Here is a 14,637-nt window from a genome sequence, read left to right on the forward strand (position 1 = left end):
AACTAAATCCATTGATAAAGAGCTGATTCAGTTCTGCAAGGGGGTAAAGTGTTTGTGACATACCCATCTTCCCCTCCACTGGAGGGTGAGATTGTAGCCTATAGACAAGGAAGTACATACTGGGTGATGGTATGAGGACAGACCTATCCCGTGTGTATGTAGATGAGGGAAAACTGACTAAGAAAGGAAGAAAATATTTCTATCTTCCCCCTTTTGTTTTTACAAGTTCCTGCGTTCTTGTATTTTGTTGGATGTTGGACTTCTGTTGACCTGACCAAGCACTGATAGCCTTGTGATTTGTGACAATTATATTATTGTTTCAGAGGATGTACATTATGTGATGTGTGCTAATTGGGAGTATGGCAGGCCTGTAAGCGTGAGGGAATGTTGTACACTTAGAGCAGTCTCAGCAGTCCAGAAAGCTTTGTGACTTGCTATGTGATATTTTGTGTTTTATTTGTGCTATTTTATGATTATAAATTAGGATTAAGTTACTTTTCTGTGCTTGTATGCTTATTATCACCTCTCCTGGACACTCGAATTGTTGGATCTGATTAATCCACCTCATTACACTTTGCCTGTACTTTCTTAGAAGTTTGTGAGATTCAGCATGTCATCTAGAACTTCGATAAACTTGTATAGATGAGTGGTGAGAAGCATATTGACTGATTGCATCACGGCTTGGTACAGAAAAACCTACAAAACATAGTAGATATGGCCCAGTCCATCGCGGGTAAAGTCCACCCCACCACTAAACACATCAACACAGAGCCTTGTCGCAGGAAAGCAGCATCTATCATCAGGGCTCTCCAACACCCAGGTCATGCTCTTCTCACTGTCGCTATCAGGAAGGAAGGCACAGAGTCTCAGAACTCACACCACCAGGTTCAGGAACAGTTATTACCCCTCAATCATCAAGCTCTTGAGCTGGATGGGACTTTACTTGCCCATTCATTGAACTGTTCCCACAACCTGTAGTCACACTTTCAAGGACTCATCTCATGTTCTCAATATTTATTGCTTATTGATGATATTTTTTCTTTCTTGTTGTATTTGCAGTTATTTTGGACATGGGTTTTTGTCCTGTTGGGTGTGATCTTTCATTGATTTTTATTGTTTCTTGTAGTTACTGTGATTACCTGCGAGAAAATGAAGCTCAAGGTTGTATATGGTGACACATGTTCTTTGATAATAAATTTACTTTAAACTATGCTCATTCATCTTTCATACTGGAAAGTAGAGACAGGATCAGAAGTGGAGAGACTGATCAGCTTCAAGTTGATGGGTGTTAAGATCTGAGGATCTAACCTGGTCCCAACATATTGATGCAGTCATAAAGAAGGCAAGACAGTGGCTATACTTTATTAGGAGCTTGAAGCGATTTGGCATGTCAACAAATACACTCAAAAACTTCTATAGTTGCACCGTGGAGAGCATTTTGACAGGCTGCATCACTGTCTGGTATGGAGGGGCTACTGCACAGGACCAAAAGAAGCTGCAGAAGGTTGTAAATCCAGTCAGCTCCATCTTGGGCACTAGTGTACAAAGTACCCAAGACATCTTTAGGGAGCGGTGTCTCAGAAAGGCAGCGTCCATTATCAAAGAGTTCCAGCACCCAGGGTATGCCCTTTTCTCACTGTTACCATCAGGTAGGAGATACAGAAGCCTGAAGGCACACATTCAGTGATTCAGGCACAGCGTCTTACCCTCTGCCATCAGATTCCTGAATGGACTTTGAAGCTTAGGACACTTCTCACTTTTTAAAAAATATACAGTATTTGTTTTTTCATGTTTTTAAATAATCTATTCAATATATGTAATTGATTTACTTGTTTATTTATTGTTTTATTTTATTCAATATTTTTTTCTCTCTCTCTGCTAGATCATGTATTGCATTGACTGCTGCTAAGTTAACTAATTTCACATCACATGCCGGTGATAATAAACCTGATTCTGATTCATTGTATACTAGCATTAGGTAGCTAAACCCAAGCAGACTCGTAGTGTTGGGAATCAATCACCATGATTAGACAAACAGGCCAATGCAGATTCCAACCCACCCCATGATGCAGAATAAAATCAAATTTACATTCAAGTCATACCTAGAGGTTCCAGGTTCACATGAGGTAAAGCTGTTTTTTGCCCCTAGAGATACAACACAGTAGGAGACCTTCCTGGCCCAACAAGCCTGTGCCACCCAATTACATTCATGTGGCCAATTAACCTACTAACCTGTACGTCATTGGAATGTGACAGGAAACCTATGCAGTCACAGGGAGAATGTACAAAACTCCTTACAGATGGCGATGGGAATTGAACCCAGGACACTGGTGTAATAATAGCATTACACTAACTACCAATGCTGCCATTGAGGTTGTCAAATCTCACCACATGGCAACTCTAAGTATCATGTGACAAGATTGCAAAGCTAGTGGACCCTAAGGAGCTGCTATACTTTAGAACCATTAAATTATTGTTAGTAGGTCTGCTGACCAGTTTCATCAGAAGCCACAGATTTATTAAAGTATTTGTAATCATGAAATTACAAATTTATTTCCCTTCAAGTTACTTACGCATGTTGCATTTTGTGGTTTATGGCAAGTAAGGACATCAATAGAATACTTCACCAGGAGGACTTTATTTCCAAAATGTTTACCAATAATTTTAGAACTTCAGTGTTGCTGAGGTTTCAGTACCATTGACATTTGAAAATACGCATTTGGATTCTGTGGAAAGTTAATTTTTCAGATTGAGAACCTTTTGTCAGAACTTGAATTGCCAGAACAGAACTCAGAAAAGTGCTAATAAATTGTAGTACAGATATTTTTGATTTTTAAAAAAAAATTAGAAATGCAGCTGAGTAACAGGCCCTTTTACCCCAATGAGCCCTTGTCATCTAATTAATCCCATGTGACAAATTAACCTAATCCGTATGTTTTTGGGAATGTGGTAGAGAACCGGAACAGAGGAAATCCTTGTATTTAGAGGGAGAATGTACAAAACTCCTTACAGACATTGAGGGAATTGAACCTGGGCTGCTGGTGCGATAAGAGTTACTCTAGACACATGATGGTAGGCAAAGGGAATGGTTCTCTGCTATATGACTCAGACTATCGATTCTGGCCTTGTTGGACAAGTTGCTTACTTGTTGAATGTGTGGTCCTGAAGATTTTTTTTAATATGCAGACTTAGGCCAGGAATCATTTAAAACAGTGCAATATATTTGGTAAAGGAACTACAGTAATTTGCTTCGAGTTGAAAATGGAAGTAATTCCTACTTAGGCTAGTCACAATAAATAGCAGCATTAACCCTGCTGCGAATGAGAGATATGCAGATATGTGTATGGTAAGATGCAAGAAAGAATTTGAAATGATAGTTCAAGACAAAACATGATAACCAGGCTAAGCTTTACCATTTATTTCTACACAATGACACTGACACATTGACATACTGGAATTACAGTGATATCATTTCTCAACCGGAAAGATATAGATACTCCATTTTGAAGAATTACCATAAAAAGTGAAAACAATGCAGACAATTACCTTCTAAGTAGCATATGCAACAATGCAGTAGCTATTAAACACATTAACCTTTTCTTTGAAAAATTGCCCTTTTTAATTGGTTAACAGATTGCACTCTGCAGTCAGAAAGTGTAATTTAGGGGTCAGACAATACTATTAGAAGTGTGAATGTAGTTAAGTGTTTTAATCAAAACAGCAGTATCAGGGTTATTAAGGTGATATATTATTTAACCTCAAAGGAATCACATTATAGATTCCCATAGTAATACTCCATCAACGTGGTTCAAATAATTATTTACAAGATACTGGACATTAATTCTAGTTTTAGTCTAGACAAAGTTGTCAGAGATAACTTTCCTAAACTTCAGTACAAGTCCTATCAAAGCAAGATTAAAATAAACAAGTTTGCAAGTACTTTTGAATGATTTAAGTAGTATAGCTGAATGACCAATGTTATTTACTAATGCTAGACAGTGCAACCCAATGAGAATTTTTATTGTATGCAATGCTTACATTTTTTGTTTCACTAAGCTACAGTTTATTTGAACACAACTGTTCTTGGGTTCAGCCCAATTTAATTTTTATTATATGAACAGGTTTCCATTGAACAAATATAAATCAGCAAATGCCAGCATGTTTATGGTCTGCAGGAGAGAGGGATACAGCTTTGAAATTTATGATGAAATGCTCATCTTTAGAAAAAGAACTGGGCTTCATGACAAAAAAAGAGTCAAAAAAATATATAAACTGGATGGGCATATGGGAAAGCACAAGTACTGGATGTAGGAGGAAAAGTACATAATGCATTTATATATATCATCCAAATGATAGCACAATATCCAAATAAGTTATTCAAACTGGTCTACTGGAAGATGAGGCTATAAGATTGCAATGTAGTTAATTTTATTGATATAGAGTGTTAGAATCCCTGACGCAAAACAATATTTTAAGTTTTTAAAGTTTAAGTATTAATTTATAAATATTAATTAACCAAGAGTTTAAAAAGAATTGAAGTGTTTGCTGAGTTACTGGATGGTCACATGAGAAAGCACAAGTACTGAGTGTAGGAAGGAAAAGCAAGTACGTAATGCATTTAAATAGAACTGGGTAATGGAATGAAGAAACATCGAGAAACACAATTTTGCTGTTATTGGTATATGAAGCTCAATAAAATTGTGATCTATAATGTTTTATAAAATTCCCAATGTAAACTATCATGCATTCTGAAAGAAACAATAAAATTGACATATTTACCCAAAGTAAGGCTAATGTTCAAAAGATAGCAATACTTTTGAATGGCATGGGAGAAAATATTTGACTAAATTTTCAGTGCAGTAGTATTGAGATGCGTTTGTAGGAAAATTTTGGATTCTGCAAAACTCTGAAAACAGTTTCTGTGAAAGGGGAGAAAGAACTTAATATGCGGATGATTCTTCCCCCCCACTAGAAACAGAGATCAGAAATCTTACCCCACTGTGTCTGAAATTAACCACCTTTTAAAAACAGTTCTGATTGAAAATTTCCTTCACTGCAGTTATCCTTCAGCTGCTGAGAAATTGCTCTCATCAGCAGCTTGCACCAAAATCCCTCCATCATCAATTTGGGTTATTTTATTTTAAATGCAGAAAACCATATGCAGTTTCTAGCAGATTATAAATGCAAGGGGCAAACAATTACTGAAAATACAGAAAAATAATAGCTTCTCTATACAGTTCATTGAGTTGTACAATAATTCCTGTTACTTGCAGAATATTAAGATGCTGGAAGGTACTGTATTGGTCCTAGTGATTGATAAATGGCTTTAGACTGCATATTTTATCCAAGTACTTTGTAAGCACCTGTCATTTTAAAATTATACAAAAAGAAACAATATAACTATGGGGTGCTGGGGTTAAAAGATGACAGGAAAAAGTGCATTTATTTTTTAATTACCACAGCACAATGTTTTGTGCTTAGGTTGGAATAAAGTATATAGGTTCTGAAGTACATTAAAAGGTGGTAATTTTTTAAAAGTGTCATAATCAAGCTGTAGTAAGAATAGTGTGATCATTGAAGTTCATTCTAATTTTCACAATAAACATTTTACAATCACCAATTACTTCAATTATCTACATTTAATGAAATGTACCCAATGCAAAAATCAATCCTACAATGAAATCTATAGCGGCTGCATATGTTGTTATGGTAACATGCAGGAGTTCCCAGTTCATACGCCAGAACCAGAGGGAATTTATTTAACCATTGTATGATTCTACACAACTGAGAAATGTTAATCTTTGAAAGTGCTACAGAACTGTTGTATTCTACCACAAAATATTATATGATCATGATTCCCACTTTTACAAAGACAAAATTCTAAAGTGCTTGTCCCTGTAAAAATAAAGTTAATTTTCTAATATCACAAATGCAGCATTATCTAATGGCTCTGAAATAAACAATTCCACAATTTTCTGAGTTGGAAAGGAAAAGACCCAACTAAGCAGAGATCAACTTAAATGCATGGTGAGAGCTTGTGTACAACCAAAATACTATTAAGCAAGTTGGAACCGCAATGCATTTCTCCTGTAGTTCATGGGTAAAAACAAGAAATAACAAATTCAAAGTACGCATTTAATCTTGAACACCAGAATAGCTAACTATAATTCATGCTCCTACAACAATTTATACAACTGTACGAAGCCACAATCACCATAGTCACTGACCAGTTTAAATATTCTTATGTACATCTATACTTTAATTCAAAAAAATTAACTTTTTCTTATCTCAGATTATATTTACTGTACAAAATTAATTCACTATGTCCTTCCCAGGTACAGATTGCTTTTGATCTGAACACCATGGCAGCTTTGCAGATTAAAATCTCTTCACAATACTGATCAAGATTAATTTAGAAATCTGTAGGAATGCAAAATGGGAGCACATCCTTTATATAATAGATTCCAAGTCAGCTATCTTCAGTCTTCTATTTTGTTATTCAAATGCTACGACAGGCTGATTCAATTTATTGACTTAAAAGAGACCTTTGTAATTTGCAGCAACTTCTCTGAAGCAGTTAATAAGCACTTGCATTTTCTCCCTTTTTAATTTAATGATGTATTGACTGACCATTGCCTGTGTCTTGGATGCCACATTTTCTTGCTGTTTGTACTTAGTTCAGTCACTGAACTTGCTAATGATGAATTGGTTTCCAATACAGGTAGGTGCAATTGTATTTTTAATAAATTAAATAAAATCAAACTTTACTAAAGGTACCTTTACCCAATTAGACATTTATGATTCAGTCTCTACATGAGAACCATGATGTTTACTGCTTGTACATGTATAATCTAGTCCAACAGCCCTAGACCATTAGTCCCAGCCCCATCATTTTATCCTATATATAGCATATCTTTCTATGACCTTTCTCTTTCGGATCTATTTGAAAGGAGTTAATGGTGTATGAAATTCCGAAATAAGAATGGAAATAATATTCATTAGTATAAATACAGATATTGTCTGTAAATGTGCTGTTCATCATCTCTTATTCCAATTGTTTTTTTGGGAAATTCTACAAAAATTATATGAAGATGCTTCAGTTAACATGAGCAAAAATGATTACAGGCTAAACATAACCAGTACAGTTATAAATTAAGTGACAATAAGCAAAATGGTAGTTTCAAATTATGATCCCCGAATCCAGCTTTCAGTTACATGTAAGGCAAAACCAAATTAAGTTGCCAGCCAAGTTCCTGAGAAGTTAGACCAATGTTAATGTTTTAAAAAATGACTTTGCAATTGATGAGTTAGGCAGCAATATAAATTAAGTTTTTCGGATATGAACAGCACTATTTAACTTAAAATATTAAGCAATAAAATGCTGCAAAATGCACAAACAATTGCAAGAAATTATTCTCCTCTTACATTGTCTGATCCATTAGCTCAACAATGTAGGATCACATAAAGCAGCATTGGATTTTTACGCATTGTTATTCATTTGATACAAAATTTGAAATTAATTTATTCTACTTAACTTACAATGCTTCTACCAGAAATTTAAAACTTAGTATCTAATTAGGATATGTTAGGCACTTGGGGGAGAAATTCACTTTTAGTTGCTAGCTCTAAATGTGTGGAGGAGTTTGACAGTCACTTCCACTGACCCCTGCACCTTCACATCCAGCAAGATCAGTGGAATTTGAAGAACAGATGGACAATAACTGCACACTCCTAGACACTCCTGCACACATTTAGTTCTGAAATCCAAGGACAAATTGATCCCCTTGCAACATTTTGTTGCATATGTAGAATGACCAGAACCTTGTGGAACTTTTGATACAGCTACCAAGTTATGATGACAAATGGATCATTTGAGGGTTTTTAAAAAAAATTTTGTGCCAATACACTATCTCCATACTTTGGCTAATAACCTGCATTCTACAAACGAGCCTTGAAGTAATCACAACATTGATCTAAAATACGGCAGAAGTAATCAATACTGGGAGTGCTATGTGGGCAAGGAATTTTACTGTACTTGTCTGCAGAAATAATCTGATGATCATTTTATTGGACTACCCTTATTACATTTGTGTGCATGATTTTTCTTTAAATTGGAAGGATCCTATATATCACAATTTCAATATCAATAACCACATCTTTTAAAACTATTTTGCACATTTTTCTACAGTAACCATGACTTGATTCTAGTGTACATCACAAATATTAGCTGCTTTCTGAACACCTGATCTCTGAACAATATTGACAAAATAAAACATGTTGCACTTTCCACCTGATTCTGAATCCAGGAGATGCGTTGTAAACCAACAAGGTGCATTAATGCAGGAAGCTTACATCTGGTTGTTGTACGCATAGTTGGGAGTGTCTGAGTATCCTGTGTACTGTGGGTTCTGCATGGACCCTTGGACTGCACCAACAGCTGCTTGCTGGGCTGCCTGTTGCACATGTGGGTTCTTCCATGCCCCAGTAGTCCATTCTTCTTGAGCTTTACTCATACTTCCTCCACTGCCACGATAATAATTGTGAACCTAGGACCAGAAACAATGTCAAGCTTTAATTAGTTCTTTACAAGAGAGACAGGTAAGCAATTGAATGGAATTGCAACAAAGACAATTCATCATTAAAACCTGTGACTGTGAAATGAAGTCCATTTCATTCCCCCTTTAACAAATCTTTCTATTTGCTTCAGCTGTCTGTGTTATCAGCCCACACTTACACACACTTTTAAAGAAATTTCTCACAAATGTTCAATTTACTAATAAACATTTTCCGCTTCAATTTCTAACAATCCCAAAACAACGATCAGAAATTATGGTTAGAATGGAATAGAAATTCAAAGTTCAAAGTACATATGTCACCATATATAACTTTAAGATTAGTTTTCTTGTGGGCATACTCAGTAAATCTAAGAAGAAAAAAAAACTGAAGGACTGCACACAACAGGATGGAAAAATAACCACTGTGTAAAAGACAACAAACTGCACAAATACAATAAAAAAAAAGTAAATAAGCAAGCAATAAATATTGCAAACACAAGGTGAGTCCTTGAAAGTGAGTCCATATGTTGTGGGATAGGTCCATAGGTTGTTCAGTGATGGTGAGTAAGTTATCCCCACGGTTCAAGAGCTGATGGTTGAGGGGTAATAACTGTACTTGAACCTGGTGGTGTGAGTCCTGTGGCACTAGTCCCTTCTTCCTGATGGCAGCCGCAAAAAGAAAGCATGGCCAGGTGGTGGGAATCCTTGATGATAGATGCTTTTTTTCCTGCCACTGTACTTTGTGTATATGTGCTCAATTGTGAGGAGGGCTTTACCTGTGATGGAATGGGCCATATCCACTTTCTTTTTGTAGGATTTTCCATTCAAGGGCAGTGGTGTTTCCATATCAAGTCGTGATGCAACCAGTCAAGTCTATTGTCATTTCAACCATAAACTGCTGGTACAGTACACAGTAAAAACGAAATAAGGTTCCTCCAGGACCCTGGTGCTACATGAAACAACACAAAATGACACTAGACTATGTGAGACAGCACAAGGCTACACTAGACTACATAAAACATAAAAACTGCACTAGAATACAGACCTGCACAGGACTACATAAAGTGCACAAAACAATGCAGGGCAGTACAATAATTAATAAACAAGACAATAGGCACAGTAGAGGACAAATTACAATACAATAATAAATGATGTAGATGTCAGTCGAGACTCCGAGTATGAGTCGTCTGATGGCTTGGGGGAAGAAAGTGTTGCACAGTCTGGTCGTGAGAGCCCAAATGCTTTGGTACCTTTTGCTAGATGGCAGGAGGGAGAAGAGTTTGCGTGAGGGGTACACAGGGTCCTTGGCAATACTGTTAGCTTTGCGGGTGCAGCATGTGGTGTAAATGTCTGTAATAGTGGGAAGAGAGACCCTGATGATGTTCTCAGCTGACCTCACTATCCGCTGCAGGGTCTTGCAATCCAAGACGGTGCAATTCCCGAACCAGGCAGTGATGCAGCTGCTCAGGATGCTCTCAATACATCCTCTGTAGAATGTGGTGAGGATGGGGAGTGGGAGATGGACTTTTCTCAGCCTTCGCAGAAAGTAGAGACGCTGCTGGGCTTTCTTGGCTATGGAGCCGGTGTTGAGGGACCAGGTGAGATTCTCCGCCAGGTGAACACCAAGAAATTTGGTGCTCTTAACAATCTCAATAGAGGAGCAGTCAATGTTCAGCGGAGAGTGGTCACTCCGTGCTCTCCTGAAGTCAACAAACATCTCCTGTTTTGTTCACATCCAGAAACAAGTTGTTGGCTCTGCACCAGTCTGTTAGCCGCTGCACCTCCACTCTGTATGCTGACTCATCGTTCTTGCTGAGACCCACCGTGGTCATGTCATCAGAGAACTTGATGATGTGATTTGAGCTGTGTATTGCTGCACAGTCAATATACTCTCCACCACACATCTACAGAAGTTGGTCAAAGTTTTAGATGTCATGCCAAAATCTTTGCAAACTTCAAAGGAAGTAGAGGCAATGCCATGCCTTCTTCATAATAATTGCACTTACTTGCTGGGTCCAGGACAGATCCTCAAATGATAACACTGGGGAATTTAAAGTTGCTGATCCTCTCCGCATCCGATTCTCTGATGAGGAGTGGCTCATGGACCTCAGTTTATCCTCCTTAAGTCAATAATCAGTTCCTTGGTCTTGTTGACATTGAGTGAGAGGTGGTTGTTGTAGTACCACTCAGCCAAATTTTCAATTTCCCTCTGATATGCTGATCCAAATGAAAAGCTCTTTCTTCTATCAGCATATTTGTCAACAGAACTCTTGGCTTTAATACTCTACCAAAATAAGCAAGCATAGTTGCAGCACAGTACAGGGAATCTTCAGATAATTTTCTAAAGAACTATTTGTCTAGAATGGGTAGCTGAAGTTCAGGGGTATCTTAATCAAAAGATACATTTTTAATAAATTAATTAACTGAAATAAGTAAAAACATTGAAGCTAAAAACAATAAAAGTAATTTTCTATTTGTTAAGAAATGCATGAGTGGTAATAAATTAACAACATTTGGATAACTTGAAAGGATCTTTATATTAGGTTCATGGACTTGAAGCATTCCTCTGCACCTGCTGCTGCTAGCACTGTGTGCTAGGCTAAAGCAGGACTCGAAACACTAGATCTGCAACGTGTGATGTAAAGAGAATTCTCCCCAAATGTGATAAAACCAAAACGTAATGTACTGTCCAAATAAGAGTTGAATTTTAAACTAGCACTCAGCTGGTGGTCAATTTAAATGCCATTAACTCATTGGAATAACACTGAGTTCTTAGCTTCCTCACAGTGTAGAGTTGATGTGTTCTATGTGTATTAAGCACAGCTACCAAAACCATCTAATCACACACTACAGTAATGATGCAAACAGCCTATAAAAGGTTCAGAAGAGTGCTTCAAGAACAGATCCAGAGATTTCAGCTTTAAGCTGAAGGTGGCAAAGCTTGGAGTTGGAGAAAACATAACTGATATGAGATATGACAGATGTACAAAATCATGAGAGGATTGACAGGAAGCTCTTCCCTTTAGCAGATGGTTCAAAGACTAGGAATCATAGATTTAAAACTATGGGCAAAAGATTAAAGGGGAATACCATGATTTTTTTTGGAAGATTTACCTAGAGAATAGTTATAATCTAGGATGAATAATAACTGAAAACTTTGCAAAAGGAATTGTATATGCATTTGGGAAAATCATTTGCAGAGAGCCAGGGAAAGAGCAGTAGTGTAAGACAAATGGCACTGAATCACTGAGTTCACCATGTGAAGTAATATACTGCAGTGCTGTAACAAATCTATGATTTAGAATTGTGCAATACCTTTTCAAAAGAAAACAGACAAGATGGATTTAAACATTTGGAGACATTCTGGGAAGTTTAGGCAAGGCACTTGACACAGAATGCAGACAGGTTGCAACTACAAATACTGTACAGAAAGAAACCTTGTGATTCTTAAGGTTGGTCACAATTTGTTTAATGCAGCTCTTATAGCACTGTTCGACATTTAGTAAAGAGTCAATACTGAACGGCTGGATCAAAGCCAATATAGTTTTGTTTAAACACCCATCTCTTAACCTGAAAGAGGAACACAATTATTGTGGGTTTATATTTTATTAACTGAATCGTACAACATTTCAGCAAATCCAATGTGCCTCAGCAACACCAAATTCACAAGTTATTTTTAATTTCTGCACTGCATTTCTATTTTGCCATTTCTGTTGAAGACTTGAATGTACAGAAGCCTGATATTGGTAATGTGTAGATCTAACTAAAGCACTCTAATACTGAACTATGATGTTCCAAGCTGCATTAAACTTTATCTCTGCTGTAAACTTCAAATGATCTTTTTACATTAAAAGATTTAGTGCAAGATACAAGAAATTATTTACATTATTTACAATAATCATTTACATTATTGACATTATAATTCTCATGTCAAAGAGCCAAAGAACAGAGAAGATGCAGCCACAGAGTATTGTGGACATTAAACTGAAAATTAATTAGAGGACATGACTTTTGTTTACACTGGCAACAAAACTAATGATATCTTAATTGAATTCACCAAAATGTGACAGCTGCACTCATTAGGAGTTCTGCAATGAACCATTATTCTAATTAATCATACACAGTGAATAGCTCTGGATTGCAAAAGTTCCTGACAAAAGTAAACTACCTTTTTTCTTGTTTTCCACGAAGTATTAAACAATGGGAGTGTTTTGAAAGAGTGTGACAAAAATCAAAATTAGTTACTTCCCTGAAGACATTTAAAAAAACATTAGGGTCCTGGAAGACTGACATAAACTAGACTCACCCATTTACTTCCCTTCCTATTGCTATCCAAAGCCACATGAACTATTGGAAACTGAATGTCAAGGGTTTGAACTGCAGCTCTTCATTAAAGGGAGAATCCAGAAATAAATGGGTATGACATGGTAGTATAGAAGTTAGCATAACACTATTACAACACCTAGCTTCAAAGGTTTCTGGTTTATTCCATTCATAAATAACTCTGATTCATTGAACAACCAAATTTAGTTTCTGGACAATTTCAAGCTTCTTAAAATTGCTACAGATGTATATTTCCCTTTTGTAGATCTATATATCAGACACCTGGAACAATGGAAATTTCAACATGCATTTGTCTCTCAGTTTCAGTGACCCAGGTCCATTCCTAACCTATAGTGTTCTTTCTGTGGAGTACACATATTCTTCTAGCGACACACTGCCTTTTCCACCACATCTTCCCACCTTCACAGTGCCATTCAAGTGCAGGGTGGAAGATTAGGAAATGTGCACAGATCTGGGTGGTACACTATAGGAAGGATGTGACCACACTGGAGAAATTTACCAGGACATTGCTAAAATGAAATGTTTTACTTTTGAGGAGAGATGGAAAAAGCTGGAGGGAGATCAAGGAATACAAAATTTACAAGCATAGATATGGTGGACAGTAGAAATTTTAATCCATCATGTAGGAGTCTAAAGCGGAGGGCAGTTAAGGGTAAGGGGCAAGTAGTGTAGAGGGAACTCAGGGAAGAACTTTTCACCCAGAGCATGGCTGAACTCTGAAACATACAACCTGACTGTTTGGTGGAGGTAGGTACTTACAACATTTTAGTAGTATCCAGTGTACACCTGCATTAACAGGCAGAGAAGGCTACAGAAAAGTACTGGTAAATAGAACAGTGTAATAGTTATTTTAAGGATATAGTGAACTAAAAGCCTTGTTTCTATGCTTCATGATCGTGACTCTTAATTGGCCACTGTAAACTGCTCTTACTGTGTAGGCAAGTGATACATTCTGAGGGAGGTTGATAGCATTTCAGGAAGAATAACGGGATAAATGTAAATGGCTAATAATAGTACAGATTCCATGGGTCAAAGGGCCAATTTCTGTGCAGTATATCCTTATGACAAATTCAATGTTAATAGAACCCAGTTTCATGATTACACAGATCTCCTTTGACTCAATCAGCTAAGAGACTGCAGTCCAGCTTCAAAGCAAATGCTTCAGAAGCAGACATTTGATCAACGTGACAGTCCAAAGCAAACACAAAACAACTCCACACAAACAGTCTGCAGCTAAAAATCTTGAAATGTAACTTCGTAAGTGCAAGGAAGTTTATAGAAAAAGATGTATTTCCTGATCAGAGAATCTGACAGCTGCTAAGCGGTTGAGAAAATAAGCAAAACACTTAAATAATTAGCTTTGATATCTTACATCACTGACTTTATAAACACTTTTTGTTTTACAACAATGATTACTGGCTGGAGAATTGGGTCTGCGGTTGATAATGTGGTTGTGGAAGCAAGAGCTGAAATAATATCCTCTAGACAACTGACATTTCTGCATGCTACATTACTTCACCTTTGCACATTTATATTGTAATGTTCACTCATTTTCCACAGCCAATTCCCTGAAGAAATTATCTATGCTTTCTCAGGAAATTAGAAATGTGTGCAATAAAGGAACAGTAGTTATAATGGGTGACTTCAATCTACATATAGATTGGGTGAACCAAATTGGTAAGGGTGCTGAGGAAGAGGATTTCTTGGAATGTATGAGGGATGGTTTTCTGAACCAACA

General features: G+C 36.8%; 1 protein-coding gene across 2 annotated transcripts in view; it reads right to left on the reverse strand.

The window, feature by feature from the left end:
• Positions 1 to 3,403: 3,403 nt before the first annotated feature.
• LOC140714176 (secretory carrier-associated membrane protein 5) overlaps positions 3,404 to 14,637 on the reverse strand; it is a 366,120-nt gene continuing 354,886 nt past the window's right edge. For both annotated transcript variants that reach the window (XM_073025052.1, XM_073025051.1), the window contains exon 7: positions 3,404 to 8,546. In XM_073025052.1, coding sequence (XP_072881153.1) covers positions 8,349 to 8,546 — 198 coding nt within the window. In that variant the 3' untranslated portion in view covers positions 3,404 to 8,348. The remainder of the gene's footprint in view (positions 8,547 to 14,637) is intronic.

This window comes from Hemitrygon akajei, chromosome 21 (assembly GCF_048418815.1).
Source record: "Hemitrygon akajei chromosome 21, sHemAka1.3, whole genome shotgun sequence".
NCBI lineage: Eukaryota > Metazoa > Chordata > Chondrichthyes > Myliobatiformes > Dasyatidae > Hemitrygon > Hemitrygon akajei.